This window comes from Monodelphis domestica, chromosome 1 (genome assembly GCF_027887165.1).
Source record: "Monodelphis domestica isolate mMonDom1 chromosome 1, mMonDom1.pri, whole genome shotgun sequence".
Classification (NCBI taxonomy): domain Eukaryota; kingdom Metazoa; phylum Chordata; class Mammalia; order Didelphimorphia; family Didelphidae; genus Monodelphis; species Monodelphis domestica.
In genome coordinates this window covers 33774264-33790629 of record NC_077227.1, presented here as the reverse complement: position 1 = coordinate 33790629, position 16366 = coordinate 33774264, and the positions used below count along the sequence as shown (strand labels likewise).

The 16366-nt window shown below is 39.8% G+C and overlaps 1 protein-coding gene across 8 annotated transcripts in view; it reads left to right on the top strand.

The window, feature by feature from the left end:
* The window catches only part of HMG20A (high mobility group 20A), an 84313-nt gene that overhangs the window by 48217 nt on the left and 19730 nt on the right, over nucleotides 1–16366 (top strand). For 5 of the 8 annotated variants that reach the window (XR_459863.3, XR_459862.3, XR_008911701.1 and 2 more), the window contains exons 3-6: nucleotides 3501–3648; nucleotides 11818–12030; nucleotides 13639–13771; nucleotides 14606–14637. Coding sequence is in view for 4 of the 8 variants with exons in the window: in XM_007477972.3 (XP_007478034.1) it covers nucleotides 3501–3648; nucleotides 11818–12030; nucleotides 13639–13771; nucleotides 14606–14637 (526 nt within the window). In the remaining 4 variants the exon portion in view is untranslated. The remainder of the gene's footprint in view (nucleotides 1–3500; nucleotides 3649–11817; nucleotides 12031–13638; nucleotides 13772–14605; nucleotides 14638–16366) is intronic. The other 3 variants (XR_008911706.1, XM_016432605.2, XM_056796770.1) reach the window with 1 other exon arrangement.

The following is a 16366-nucleotide window of genomic DNA, read 5'->3' as shown; positions in this document are numbered from 1 at the left end:
AACTATCTTAGGAATAGCCCTGAAAAAGAAATGAACCATTATGGCCCATATTCCCACAGATTGTGAAAACAGACTTTCCCCTCCCAGATTCATAGTGACAAAAGAATAGCTCAAGTTACAGTCCCTATCTTTTTTAACAAAAAAACAACCTTAACTGACTTCCATATTATTTCTTAGTTTCCCCTCTTTGGGAATCTCTGACAAAATAAGTTATTTAGAGGAATTTACCTAGTAAAGAGTTAAGATGGGCCACTGTTTCCATTGAAAATTCATACTTTGCTTGTAGAGGTAGTATTAAAGGGTAGTAGTGTGACTGTGAAAATATGGGTTCAAGAAATTAAAATAGAGTTGGAGCCAGGAGATCTATATTCAGGGCCCTGCCTGACATTCTGAACAGGTCATTTCCAACCTCCTGGTGTCTGAGGGAACTTTCTAAGACTGTATTTTCACAAAAGTGCTGACCTGCTTTGGTAAATGCAGCTTTCGCATCTAGTAGTTCCTTCAGCCAGTGAAATCACAGATCCAGCATTGCTCCCTGACTCCTCCCCCCAAAAAATAATAAACCCAATGTCTTTGCCAGAGAGTAAATGTATTTATTACTAGATTTGATGTGATCTTTAATCCCTGAATACAATTATTATGCCATTCCCTAGAGTTATGATGATGATTAAGTTCCAACTGCCATTGTAGAGTTGAAACTAAGGAGTCATTCTTTCCTTCCTCTCACCAATCTCATGTCCAAGTTCTGTGCCACAAGGGAGAGCAACAATGATTTATAGAAATGCAAGGGGGAAAGGTAGCTCAGAAGTCACCAACTCTGGTTTATAATGATCAAGAATCCTTTGCTCCATGTCCCCACTAAGTAATTTCTTCCAGCCTCCACTTTTTTGAATAACTCATTAAGAATTACAGTTTTTTCTCATATCAAGGTGAAATCTACCCATCTATAACCTTCTGCCCAGTGTTCCTAATTCTGTCCTATGGGGCCAAGCTGAACAAATCTAATCTTTCTTCCACATGTCATTTCTTTAGATATTAGAAGAAAGTTCTCATGGACCCCCTAAGTCTTTCTCCTCAGGCTAAATTTCTTGGTTGTTTCAACCTATCCTCATTTGAAATGGTTTCTAGCTCTCATTTTCTTAGTCACCCTTCAGCTTTGTCATTCATAGCATACAGAAGTGAGCCCAGTATTAAAAAATGGTTCAGCTGGACTCACCTTCTTTGTCCTAGACACTGTTTTTCTTAATATTCCCTAAAATCACATTAGCATTTTTGTCAGCAGTGGTGCTCTTTAGTTTAAAAATAAAATTCTTTATTTTATTCCAGTAACAAATTTATACATAAGTTTTCCAAGGTTACCTGATTCATATTGTCTCCCCCTCCCAGAGTTGACATGCAATTCCATATGTATTATCACTCAAAACCTATTAACATATTATTCATTTTTGTAGGAAAGTAATCTTATAAAACCAAAACCCCAAAACATGTACCCAAATAAACATTGATAAATTGTAAGTTTTCATTTGTATTTCTACTCCAATAGTTCTTTCTCTACAGGTGGATAGCATTCTTTTTCATAAGTCCCTCAGAATTGTCCTGGATGATTGTTGTATTGCTCTTTTAGTAGCAAAGTCTATCACATTTGATTGTCCCATAGTGTTTCAGTTACCATGTATAATGTTCTCCTGGTTCTGCTTATTTCACTCTGCATCAGTTCATGCATCAGTTCCAGTTCTTTCTGAAATTATCTAGTTCATCATTACTTATAACAATAGTATTCCATCACCATCATATAAGTGGTACTCTTTAGACTCATATTGTGCCATTAGTTCAATTTTAAAATGCCATCACTAACTGAACTGATACAACTATTCTGGAGAGCAATATGGAAACCAGGCTCAAAGGGCCACAAAACTATGCATATTCTTTGATCCAGCAATATTACTACAGAGTCTGTATCCCAAAGACATCAGAGATAAGGGGAAAAGACTTACACCAAAACATTTTTAACATCTCTTGGTAGTGGCAAAGAATTGGGAAATATAGGGTTGCCCATCATTTGGAGAATGGATAAACAAGTTGTGGTATATGGTTGTAATGGGAAACTTGTGCCATAAGAAAACACTGAACAGGATAAGATCAGAAAAATTTGGAAAGACTTATATGAACTGAGGCAAAGTGAAGTGAGCAGAACCAAGAGAACATTGTGTACAGTCACAAATCTTATATGATGGATGATCAGCTGTGAAGTACTAAACTATTATCAGCAAAACAAGTCTCCAAAATAATCACAAGGGACTGATGATGAAAGTGCTCTTCACAGTCAAAGAAGGAACTGTTGGAGTCTGAGGCAGATCAAAGCATGCCATCTTCCACTTTATATCCTTCATGAGATTTCTTTTCTATGTCTTCTATCATTACATGAGCAATATGGAAATGTGTATTACATGAGAACATGGGTTTAACTTGTATCAGACTACTAACTGCCTTGGGGAATGGGAGGAGAATAAGATGGGAGAAAACCTGACTTCTAAAATGTCAAAAAACAATCGTCAAAAATTGTTTCTACATATAATAGGAAAAAAAAATAATTTCAGTCTTCAAATAAATAAATGAATGAATGAATAAAGCACCACCACTAAAAACCAACAAGCCTTTTCCCCAAGACCTTTGTAACCTCCCTCCTTCCTTCCCTCCTTGGGACAGAGGAAGGTGAGGGCTGCCCCTTTCCTGTAAGGCAGCATCAACAGGGGCAGGAGAGGCACCCTTCTGTAAATGAATGAGGATCATAAATGATTAGGATTTTTCCATTGAAATAAACTATAATTGAGGGCAACTTAGTAGTTCAGTAGATTGAGAGCCAGGCCTAGAAATTGGGAGGTCCTGGGTTAAAATCTGGCCTCAGATACTTCCTACCTCTATGACCCTGGGCAAGCTATTTAACTCCCATTGCCTTCCTCTCACCGCTCTTCTGCTTTAGAACCAGTGACACAGTATTGATTCTCAGAAGATTGGGGGGGGGGGGGGGGGCACTGGATTTTGTTCTGTTTTTTAAAGAAAAGAATGAATGACCTAAATGAGGTTAGTTTGAGAAGTTCCCTAAGAAGGGCTATTTCCTGTAGCTCCTTAGTTCTTTTCCTCTCTATGCAGTATTTATCCTATGAATGACACCACACAAAGCTTGCATTGCAAGTTAGGCCAAGCAGTTTGAAGGCCTTTGTTACATGGGAAAAGCCATAGCATTATGAGAAGTATTCACCCTGGGAATCCTTTTGAAGAAGACAAGTTTTGGGGCAAAGTCTGTTTTTCCTAGTTTATGAGCTTCCTGAAGATGTTTCTTCAAATTCTGAGCAGTCCTCAGTGAGAGAGGAAACAGGATTTTTAACTGCTTTCCCACCCTGTATGAAAAGCATCAATTGGTTAAAGCATTTGGTCAGGTTGTGATCAAATAAGAGATTGTATCCTGGAAGTAAGTCTCAACATGTTCCTCTTACCCTTAGGTTAGCCCATCCAGAGGTTACATACAGTGGTGGGGCTACACCATCCACAAACAATCCAGATTTTGTGGAAGATCTTTCCCAAGTTCAGCTGCTCCAGAATGAATCTTCAAATACAGTAGAAAATAGTGAACAGCGGCATGAGGATGAGGTGAGCTAACATAATTGGTCATGTATTCATAGACTCAAGAGTCAATAAATAAGGAAATGCATATAAGAATTCTTTTCACCTGGCATCATGCCTTCCTGGACATGTTTCTCCAGTTCCGCTTTATTCCATCTCAAGGAATGTATTTCCTGGCTCTCATCTCCACACTCTCCCACTGCCATTGTACAGGTTTTAATTTCCTTCTGCCTGGACTTTTACCATGGCCTTCTTGCCACTCTCTTCTCCCTAAAATCCTTCCTAACACAGCCAGAGAAGCCTTTATTCTATGATAGTATTCCTTAGCTAACATCTCCACATTGGTCCCTAGCCAGCCTCTAGACTTCTTGGCCTAGCATTCAAAGCTTCTGTAGCTTCATCTCAGTTTTACCATCTTCCATGTGCTCTATATTCAGGCCAAACTTAAGTATTCTATCCCTCTAGAATACCTGGTAACTTCCACTTGTGTGCCTCTACCAACTTATGCTGTTTCCTATGCTCAGAAGGATCTGCCTCTAGATTTTTTTGAATTTTTATTTTTATTGAATTTTTGCCTATCCTTTTAAAGCTTACCTAAATTGTTGTCCCTTTAGGGTTAGCCTTTCCTAATGCCAATAACTTTTACCCAGGCCTTCCATAACACTTGTGTTAACCTTCTGCAGGTGTCATGTGATAAGCTTATTATATCTTTTCCCCTACTACTTATCCCCTACCATAAGAATAGAGTCCATGACTTTCCTCTGGTGCTTTGGACAGGGCTCTGTACATAGCAAGTACTTAAGAAATGAATCAATCAGTTTCAGATGATCTAATTTTCCACAAGTTATTTACCTTCTAGAACATAAGCATTATTGGCTGGCACAAAGGCAAGCAACTTATTCCCAAAGAAGTATATAATACCCTTGCCATCATTTAACCATTGTAACAGCCCCATATTTTTCTACCTTTAAAAACCTCCAAAGAATAACTGAGAATGTTGGCATCTGCTCGTTGTCTGTCATCTTGGCACCTCCTAAGGTTACAGTGAGTGTTCAGTCCTTGTTATGCCAGGCCCAAGCAAGCTCATGCTGACACTACCAGTGGCACAGTTCTTTCTGTTTACATCATGCTCCTCGGCTGCCATAACTCCCATGCCTGGTCTTTGAGACTCAGCCTACCAGTAAGAATTTGTATTAGTAGTAGCTTGTTGTTAACTCTAAAATCTTGTCCCATGCATAGGGAGTGAATGTGTGATGGGCAGGATCCTGGTCACAGTCAGAGGTATGCCTTCTGGCCCTTGGGAAAAGTGGATGAGGTAGGACTGAGAAGAAGAAAATGGGAGGCTTAGGCCAAAATCACCTACCCTTTACTGTAAACCTTAAAATTTCTTAAACTTATAAATGTTGGAAATTTCACCATTGGGAAATTTCATACTTGAAGAATTTCCTACTGATAGTGGGAACTCTATTGGAATGTGAACCCTATTGGCATGGGAGGTTCCTTCTCCTCCCTACCTAAGATTACTTTAGGACAGAAACCTTTTGCTGAACAATGGAAAGGGCTTTGACCTATGCTTAAGCATAGAACAGGAAGTTCTTTGAGTCATGATTGATTTTAGAATTGATACAATAGAGATACTTGGAATGACAGAACCAGGTCTTGGAACTTCCAATCTCCACCCTGCTCAGGGTAACAGGATTTAGGAAGGGCTGCAGCAAAGGATCAAGATTTAATTATTTGAGAATATGACCTTCAACAGACATGTGCAAAGCCACAGACCTCTGGGCGGTCCTGGGTTAAGCTAGAGCCACCATTGGCACAGGGAAGACATGGACAGTGATTGGTAGATGTGAGAACTGAGGGGAGGGAACTTGGATGTTTTCCTTAAAGATAGCAGGGTCTGAGGACTGGGAGGTGGTTGGAGAGTTTTTGCTCTGAGAGGTTGTGCTCTGAGAAGCTTGCTCTGAAGGAAGCTGGAGGTGGAGGCCCCTGAGACTGTTTCTCCATTTTTGTCACGTGAGTGATAGGGACTGATCTCTTTTCTTGCCTCAGCTATCCAAAAGGCTTGGCCCAACAGAGGGGGTATTTAAGCCCTATTCCTCCTCTCTCTCTCTCTCTCTCTCTCTCTCTCTCTCTCCCTCCCTCTCCCTCTCTCCCTCTCTCCCTCTCTCCCTCTCTCCCTCCCTCTCTCTCTCCCCCTCTCTCCCTCTCCCTCCCTCTCTCCCTCTCTCCCTCCCCTCCTGTTTGTAATTAAACTCCATAAAAGGTTGACTGCTGACTTGAGTTTTCATTAAGGAATTACATAGCTGAATTCCTTGGCAACCTTAAATTAATATATATCAGTCTTTTAAAGTGATTTCCTTGTCACATTACTTACCCTTCAGAGGAAATGTTTCCAACCTTTAAGGTCACCTCATCTGATACAGGAATCCTGTGTTCATTACTAGGTGCTATTTATTTGTCAACTCTTAGGATGAATCAGTAATCTCTTGAGATGTCTTTTAACAACTCAATAAAATAAGAAGTGCATTTAAGAGAATATTAAAAAAATAAACGGTTAATTTTTAGAATGCTTTGGCTGTTGTCACATTTAGTGAAATTCAGCTCAAAATTAGACACATATAATTTAAATCTGTAATGGTAGGGGCCTACCTACCATTTTTACCAATGTTACCAAGTAACATTACTATAATGGTGAGTTATATGGGAAGTAAACTTTTTTTTTTTAACTCCTACCTTCCGTCTTGAAATCAAAACTGTGTATTGGTTCCAACGTAGAAGAATGGTAAGGGCAAGGCAGTGGGGGAGTTAAATGACTTGCCCAGAGTCACACAGTTAGAAAGTGTCTGAGGCCATATTTGAACACAGGACCTCCTGTCTCTGGATTTGACTCTCAATCCATTGAGCTACCTACCTGCTCCCTGATGTATGATTTAAATTAATGTCCAACACTCCAAGTATTTATTTTATAAATTTTATTAATCACTTGAATTAGAAGGAATAAAAAGGAAATAGAAATATAAAAATCTAATTATCTAACAAAAGAAAACCCATGTAACTAAGTTCTCCTGGCTCTCAAAAAGCCCATGTCCATAGCTGCTTGCAATCACAAGAAGAGAGAGCGAGAGGTGCGGCTACTCAAAATTTATATCCTCCCTATATCAGCACATAACATGAGAAGAGTGGGATGCTGGGCATTGTAGTTCTGGGGTACAGATTCAAATTACACAATTTCCCCCTGTGATTCTCATGGAAAACGAGCATGTAGAAATCTCCCAGATTTACATACTTTCCCCATTGTAAGGATGATTTTAGGGTTGTGACCTAATCTAAATTAATTTTGGTCACCAGGGAATATCCCAAATAAAATATCCAAGTCAGTGTTTTAATTTATGGTGGTTTAATATAGAGGGAAAGAATTAAGGAGAAGGGAGAGGGAAAAGGTGTAGGATTTCTCCCACCTGGCCTATGCCAGGGGGAGTTCAATGTCCTCAGATTAGTGACATTCTAAGAGGATAGTGTTTGGAAGGTAACAGAGAAAGAAAGAATCAGCCTCAACTCTGAGAGGGCTCAGTAAAGATGCCTCACCTGAACTAGGCTACTCGGCTTTCTCCAGTATGGTATCAAGGAAAACTCACTGCTAAACCTGGACAATAGCAGCCGCCACCCAAGATGCTGAAATGTTCAGCACACTCCACCACCAAAGAGGCCAGAGAGAAGAAGTGACACGAAATATATAGAGAGTTTTTACATCATTTTCCTGTGTCTCACATGTACCGATGGTACATTGACTTATGACAGCCCAGGGGTCTGTCAGTTGTTTCTGATTTGTCATTTGCTAGCACATGTCTGTCATAGGCCATCCTCCTAAATAGTTCATCCTTAAGTTTGGGTGTAGACATTCCTGTTTTTGTTAGACTAAGTATTAGGGTAGAGTAATCTAAAGTTCACACCATGGAATCAGTATACATAACCCACTTAAATCTCTAAAGATCTTCAACTAGAGGTACATACAATATTGCACTTTCTAAGGGGAAATTATAATAATTTGGGGATAAGAAGGAAATAAAAGAACAAAACTAATGATAACTAGGCGCATTGACAAAAAGCCACTTAGGGGGCAGACCCTTTTGGTACAAGAGTATATATTCAAAATAAATGCATTCAGCGCCACCCCCCCTCCCCCACCTCCAGTTCATTTTCACTACATCCCAAAGTTCGTTCTGGCTCTTTTGGTGTAGTGTGAGGTTTCTGCAGGCATCTCCATGGCACCTTCTCCAAACAGTTCACTTTCTTGATTAGGGGAAGTAGCAAGTTTGTTATCCTAAATTTACTCTCAAACAAGAAAAATTTTATAAATGTAGAATTCTATTCCAATTATACAATCCTCCCTGAGGAGGATGTTAACAAACACACGGATAACCCAGGGATACATGGCTGAGTTATGAGGTATGTGAATCAATTATAAAAAGGAAGTCAAAAACATTTTTAAAAAATCAAAATTAAATAGTATATAAAAATTCTGAGTAAGCAAGAATAAGCCTATTCTTGAATCCTTGAATCAGGGCCTAATAAAGTAATTTATGTCCCACAAGCCTGTAGGACCATTGCAACAATATATACTTACCCAATCAGCAGCAAAACAGAAAAGTGCCACATTATGAAGGAGAAAGAAAAAAGGACTAGTTTGGGGATGTGTTTTTGTTTTTTTTTTGTTTTTTGTTTTTGCAGCAAATGGGAAATACTCTCTGGTTTGATCTTACCTTCACTCTTAGGGATAGGTGAGCCAGAAGTGTAGCCAAATCGAGGTACTATGTCTAAATCTGGCATGGGGAAATCCAGTGTCTGATGTCAAACAGCTGCTTCTGCAAACCTCAAAACAAGTCCTCTCTCTTGACACAGATTCTAATAAATCCTACTGGGATTAGTTGGTCTCTTTGAGAGAGCTTGTGTTTCTTGGCACTGTATAATGTTTCTTTTGTGATCTCTTCTCCTGGAATCAGACACAATCATAAATCAAAGTTCCGTAACATTTGACAATCAATGGCAGGTTTCCATAGTCTAAAGCATTTGGGTATGCATTAATATTAGGGCTAGTGGATATTGTAAACTTAGTGCAAAATTAAAAAACCATTAATACTGGTAGTGTGTGCTTCAAGTACAAAAATGAGAGAGAAAAAAAACCTCATACTCTATTGCACATATAAAGAAAAACAATAATAAATTTTTTTAATCAAAAATATATAGTTCGCAAACAGTAGCACACTGTGTTTTCCTAGGAGAGGTGCAATACAATGGTTTCTCACCCAAAAATAAGATCTATTTCCTTTTTAATTTGGCCATGATCCACAGTGTGAGTGTACATAATTTTTTATCAGGTAACAGCTTCATAAAAAAGTAGTATGACAGGTAATGAACATTTAAAGAAGTAATTGGCAATAGCAAACAAACCACTATCATATAGGATTCACATGAGTTGCTGTGTGACATTAAAAAAAAAATTGAAGCTCATGAATACTTGTCACAAGTTCTCCAGATCTAGCCAATCTTTCAGCCTCGGCTGAGATATTTTTAACAAAGTCTATTACTGCCATAATTCCAAAATGTGGCAGAGGAGCCCTGCATTTCAACTACTAAATGGACCCTTACCTTTTGTTACAAACAACTAAGGTAGGCAAATGATCAGTCAGTGGTAGTGGTGCTCTTTGATATCCTGAAAAATCACTTATGAAGGACCCCTTAAAATCAATTTAAATTTTTAGATCATTAAATTCTCCAAAGGTTGTATACAGATTTTAACCAGTTTGATAGAGTCCATCCATCATCATCTATGTGACAATTAACAAAGGCAAAAAGAAACAAAAGGTCATTTAGACAACATGTGACCTCAATGGATCTGGTGACAAACCCAGCATCTATAAGGACCTATAGGTTTGCACAAGTTGTTTATGGACTTTTACCATGGTATTTTCTCCAATCCAGTCATAAGGGGAGGTACTAATAAAGACAATGTAACAGCACAATGGCCAAAACACAGTAACTTAAAATGATTCAGTGTAATAGAATATATTAGATTAGATTAATATATGACCAAAAAAAATTTAAATTTTAAAACAATCAGCAACTACAATATATGTGACAGGATACAGGCATTGAATTCAGGAGTCCTTTTCTCCAATTCCAATAAACTTCTTCACTATTTGGAGGGGAACAAACTATGAACAGTTAGCAATGGAGTCTAAAAAGCTAAAAATTCACCTCCAGACTCTCAGGTTCCTTCCCCTCCCCAGTATCATCCATCTAGATTCCTTTGGTCATACCTCTGGGGTTTGCCATACCTGCACTGGGCATAGTGTGGACAAACTCCATATTGGATGTATTGCAGAGACAGGGTAGACCAGAATGGCAAGGGAATGTTGGGAGATGAATCTCCCCCCCAAATCTCAGGATTACTCAAGCTAATCCCAAGGGACAAGTGTACCCAGGAAAGGTAGTAAGAAAAGACATGATTTTGAGCTGTGCGAGGTCTATAATGCTCTCCGGGAATAGGTGCTATTTGAGATAGGTGGGAAACTGGGCCATGCTTGCAATTCTACTTATTAAATTGGTTGCAAATCTACTACTAGGTGGTGCTAGCCTGGTATGCACTGACTAGGAGTAAAGACCTCACTAGGCTAGTAGATGGAGACATGCCTCAATCAGCCTTTGAATGGAAGAGGCCAAAATGCTTTAGCCCAAGGCTAAGTTAGTGAGGGAAAACAAGAGCTTTCAATTTTAGGCACAGTGAAGGTAAAAACTTCTCAGCTGCTTAGTAGCTGAGCTGGTCTGGCAGAGCAAAAAGGGTTTAAGGGCCTACCACACTTGAGTCCTACATGGGAGTTTAGGAAAAGCCTTAAAAAAGAAAACAAACTGCTAGGAGTAATATATGGCTAAACTTTTTCAATTTAACCCAGTAATCAGTATCTTCTAATAACAACAACAACAACAAACTGAACTGAAATTATTAACTTCCTCCAACACTCTGGGATTCTGGGCTGCAAGATGGTGGCTTGTGTGGTGCAGGGTTGCTTCCCCCAGGTGAAAGGAGTCAGGAGGGTTAGAGGCTAATTATTGCAAAAAATAAAAAACAAAAAGACACACACTGCTTACAGGGCCATAACAAGCTCTCAGCTGTTAGCAATGTAAGGGGATGTGGGCATAGGGTTATACTTTACTAGCCCCACAGAAAGAGGCTCGCAAGGCGGGGGGGGGGGGGGGGGGGGGGGTGGGTCATGAAAAGGCTGTGGCAATAGAGAAACATGTTTTGTTTTGTTTTTTTAAACCAATTTATTCACTTAGTAAGGGTCCTAAAGTCCAGACTTCATGTGGCTAAAAATATAAGATTTAAATTAATGTCGAACACTGCTCCAAATATTAATTTCATAAACTTATTGATAATCACTTGAAGTTGAAGTAAAAAGGAAATAGAAGTATAAAAACCTAATTATCTAACCAACGTAAACCTACATGATTAAGTTCTGGCTCTCAAAAAACCCATGTCCACGGCTGCCTGTGATCACAAGAAGAGAGAATGAGAGGCGGGGCTACACCAAATTTATATCCTACCTAGCTTAGCACGTGATATGAGGACAGTGGGGTGCTGAGAATTGTAGTTCACACTGGAAAGAAAACTTCTAAGGAGATTTAGGAAGAAATCTTATTTGTATTGTAGATAGTTGCTATATCTATTGCTGCCTTCCCTTCCTATTCTGAATTCAAACTCCTCTCCTGCCTGGGGCATTCTAATGACTCCTAGAGCTATTTCAGACAAAAGCAACTTGTGTTCCTGTGGCAAATTGCTCTGTGAATATACTGAATTAAATACTTAAGAGAGTTTCTGTGTCAGAGGCCCAACTTTGAGGGATCATGGCATCAAGTACCCTAATGCTGGTTTCAGTGAGTAGGAATTAATACTCAAGTTACCCTAGAAAGTGAGATGATTTTGCAGGGTGATGCTTACAAGGCTCCATGGTGAAAAATCTACAGTTTTTCTTCTGAAAGGATTCTGAAAAGCCTGCATCCTCTGTATCTGTGACAGATTTGGAGAGGTAAAAATTGTAAGGTTTAATTTTAACAGAAAAAAATAGCCCATGTTCTTTGAATCAAAGTTCTTGTTTTCTCACACACACACACACACACACCTTTTTTTTTTCCCAGCAAAGAAACAAACGAGGAGGTTGGTCCAAAGGAAGAAAGAGGAAGAAGCCACTTCGAGATAGCAATGCTCCCAAATCCCCCCTTACAGGATACGTGCGGTTCATGAATGAACGTCGAGAACAGCTTCGTGCAAAGAGGCCTGAGGTCCCCTTTCCGGAAATCACAAGGATGCTGGGGAATGAATGGAGTAAACTGCCTCCTGAAGAGAAACAGGTTATCAATTCAAATTCCTGATACTTCCCTTGGTTTTCATTATTCCTTAAGGAAATCTAATTTATGTCTTTTAGAGACTGAGGCTAGACACAGGTGGGATAATTACCAACCACTCCAAAGTTGTTTCATCTTGAGACACATATATCTGTGCCACATAAACTGAAATCAAGGTGTTCTCACGTTGCATCTGGATCACCCTTCTATGGGGCAGGCCTTAATAATGCTACCAATATGCCAAGTCACTAGTGCTCAGGTATTTCTGCCTCAGCCTCACCAGGCCAGTCCGAATCAGGAGTCTACGTGGAGCAAGATTTATGGGGGATGAGAGAAACATGATAATGGCACAGGATTGGAATAACGCTTTTGAGGGGACAGGATTGTTGAGGGGCTCTTTGCTAACTAGTAGTCATTACTTATACTACTTATACTTTTTAAGTTCCCTATAATAGGTCTATGAGGACTTTTCTTTAAATCAGCTTGAGAAAATGTCCTAAATTAAGCTGAAAATGGTTGCATTTTTTTTTCTGAATTACTCATTTCAAACAAAACATCGCATTAAAACTAAAAAGCCATTTTTCACCAATGGCAGTTCATATTTGAATTGTGAAATGGATTGAAAGTTGTTCTGTATTAGCTCCTCTTCTGTAGCAGACAGAAAAAGAAGTGGGAATTTTTTAACAGGTTTCTAAGAATGGCTCTTTCTGGTTTGGATTGGATTGCTCTGGAATGGATATGATTTTAACAGATTTCGTTTTGGGGTTTTGTCCATAGAATCAGAAATGTAGACATGAAAGGGTCTTTAGTTAATCTGGCCTCTTATTTTTTTAGATGAGGAAACTGAGGCCTAGGGAAGTAGAAAGTAGCAGAACAGAGATGGGCACCCAGGGCTCTGATTCTAGACCCAGCATTCTTTGCACAGTACTACACTGCCTCAAAAATATCCTCAGTTTGTTGAATTAAAAGGAAAAGGGCAATTGACCCAAATGAGCTAGTCAATCGATAGTCCTTGTATAAAAAATTAATAGGATGAAGGCAAAAAAAATGTGTAAATGTATACAGAATTAAAGTGATATATTTGGGGGTCCTTAGAGTGAGATCATCTTTTTTTTTCTTTACTTCTAAATTCAATGCTCCGCTTTCTTGATCTTTAGAAAGCCAAATGGTGTAAGGTCATCCTCTTAGAATGAGTTGATGCTGCATAAACAATACAAAGAGAATACTCTTTCCCTTCCACCAACAGACCAAGTGTTACCTTTATATCATTCATGACCCGTGAATCTTTGAGTGGCCAAATAGACTGCAACCTGCCACACCTAAAGAGACAACAAATGCATCTGATTCTTGGATTTTTTTTATAAAACATATCCTAAAAGACCTTGCCTTCATCCCAATAAGCTATTCAGTCTGAAAGCCAGAGCCTCTGGCTCTTGATGAAAACTACTAGAAGTTAGTTTATAGCAGTCTTGCTCTTAATATTCAAAATTCTCCCTTTCTCCTTTACTTCCTGTCCGTGCCTCTTGCCACACTTTCCTTGCAGGCTCCTATTTCTGGCATGGGTATTTTGTGTGACCAAGCTTTTTCAAAAGTAATTGAATTTTCTCTTTGTAGCGTTACCTGGATGAAGCAGACCGAGATAAGGAACGCTACATGAAGGAGCTGGAACAGTATCAGAAGACAGAGGCCTACAAAGTTTTTAGCAGAAAAACCCAGGACCGGCAGAAGGGCAAATCTCACAGGCAGGGTATGGAGGCCACAACCTTTCATGTCCTTTGTGTGTTGGCTGGGCCACCCCTTCAAAGTGGCAGCAGTTTAACTGCTCTGTAGAGGCTACTTCCCTGCTCTACCTCCCACATTTTTGTTCCAGATGTCATAAAAAAAAAGCCACAATCTTCAGGAGATCCTCTATGCCTCCCACATCAGACCTGAATTAGTTGGGTTTGTGTTTTAAGGTCCTACCTTGGATATGCTGTCCTTTGTTTCATGACAAGAACCCTCTGTTCTACCTGAGGAGAGTCTTACCTTGTTTTTCTGCTCATTTCCCTGTGTCACCCTTTATCCTTCCCAAATGCTTAAGTCCCTTAACTCCCACTCCCAGACCAGCCCAGGCCAGCAGATCTGTAGTGTGGGAGAGACAAGAGGATGGTGTGCCAGCATACAGCCCCAATCTTTGAGTTCTTGAGTTTGGTCACTACCTCATTGACCACGAAAGATACTTAACGACCTCCCCATCTGTAAAGTGAGGGTCACCTACTCCCAGGGTTGTCTTTAAGGCACTCACAGTGACCAAGTAAGACTGTAAGTGATGTGATGCTTATATCTCCATGTTCTTTCTTTCCCTTCCCCTTGGAATAGTCAGCTCTTCTCAGGGGTGTCTGCTCTTCTTTGTTCATCTCCCTGCATGGCCTAGTGGCTACTTGGCCTTCAGGGCCTCTCCCCACAGGGTGGGGGTGGGCTAACTAATGGGGACTTGGTCTCATTTGGTGCATGGGTATATACGCCTGTGGGACTAGTTTGTCCCTTGGCATAGTGGCACATTTGAATTTGTTACCTCAATTGAATGTTCTCTTGTTTTCAGAAGGAACTCGACAGGCTGCACATGATCATGAGGTAAATAGGTCTCTGTCTGTCAAGCGGTTTAGCATAATCTTGTCTTTGGTTCCTGTTAAGGGTTTCATCCCTCAAGATAAATTCGTTCAAAAAACATTCATTAAGGGCTTGGCGTGTAGTTCTGTGCAGGCCTCTGGGGAGATACAGGCTCCCCTAAGGAGCTTGTAGGGGAATAAGATACAAACAAGACTCAGGATTCTGTTAGGTGCATTAGAGACTTGTGAAGCCAAGTTCTCCAAAGGCCAAAGGAATGTTCAATTCTGTTAGTGGGATCCAAGAAGGCTTTGGGTACAGAATAAGTATTAATTTGAGATTTTAAGGGTGGACAAAAAATCCAATAGTAGAGAGGGAGGGGGGAACAGCATGAGCAGAACTGGCCGGTGGAGAAGAAGATAGGGGGGTAAGGAGTCTTTAATTCATATCCCATGTCTTGAATTGTATGGGTTGAGTTAATTGACCTATTCTTTCATTGAGTCTGAAGCCTCCAATATGTTCTTTTTCTTGACTACAAGAGGATTGGGCCCTCTGTTCAGTACCCAAAGTGAGAGGCAATGTAGGGAGCAGAAAATGTTTAAAGACAGTTGGCATCCCTCCTAGACACATCTTACTTTTATTTTTCTTCATTTGCTACGCAAATCTAATTCTTAGAACGTTCTTTTAGAAGGTAAGGAATAAAAAACTGGCTTCTACTAATAAAAGGTTGAGGTCACCTGGATTAGCGTATGAGTACGAAATTAAAAATACTGAATGGGGGGAATCCATAAGACTGTACCTTGAAAGAAATTAGAAGGAAATATTGAAAAGTCACAAAAGAGATGACTAGACACAGAGCTAGAAGAAGCCTAATGATTTCCAACATTTTTACACCTTAGGATCCATTTTTAAAGTTAAAAAAAATTGCCGTAACCTTATCGTCCTTGTCCGTGGCTTTTTTGCCTACATATTGGGAACCTGTGGTAGAGTCCAAGCACCTTGGCAGGACTCGGGCTTATGGGCATTACCTCCCTCATGTTTGTCTGCCAACCTGGAGTACTTGCAGTCAGTGTTCACTCTTTTGTCACCTGAGAAGCCTGTATTTTGAGAATAAGTCTGAGAACTTTTGGCCCTATGTTGGGTTGCATGTGGGCTCACTCCTACAAACGTTTCAATGTGTTGTTAAGCTTGGCTTTGTTAGCTAGGAAAGGAAATGATTGTGTTTTGTGTGAGACTTGCTGGGACAGACAACCAAAGAAGAATGGGGCTTGTCTTCTCAGTTGAATAAATAAAACTGACTACTTATTTCATTGACTTAATTCTAATCAGCAGACATTCATTAAATGTCTCCTTTAGATAATATGTGGTATCAGCATGGTATAAAGTATAGAGGTATTAGATTTGGAGTCAGAAGGACCTAAGTTTGACTCCTGCCTCTGACTCTTACTTTGTGATCCCAGGCACCCTACTCAACCTCTCTTTGTGCCTCAGTCAACTTCCCAGGATTTATTCGCCAAGTTACAGCATAATTTTGAACTTTGTTGGTGATAGTTTCTTCATATCGGTGAGCTCACAGATGCATTAAGCATTCACATGTGGAAAGCACTGAACTAAGCCTGTGAAGTTGCAAAGCAAATGAGACTGGCCTCAGACACTTTCTAATGTGATTTTGGGCAAGTTGCTTACCCCTGATTGCTAGCCCTTATCTCCCTTCTGTCTTAGAATTGATACTAAGACAAGGTAAAGGTTTAAAAAG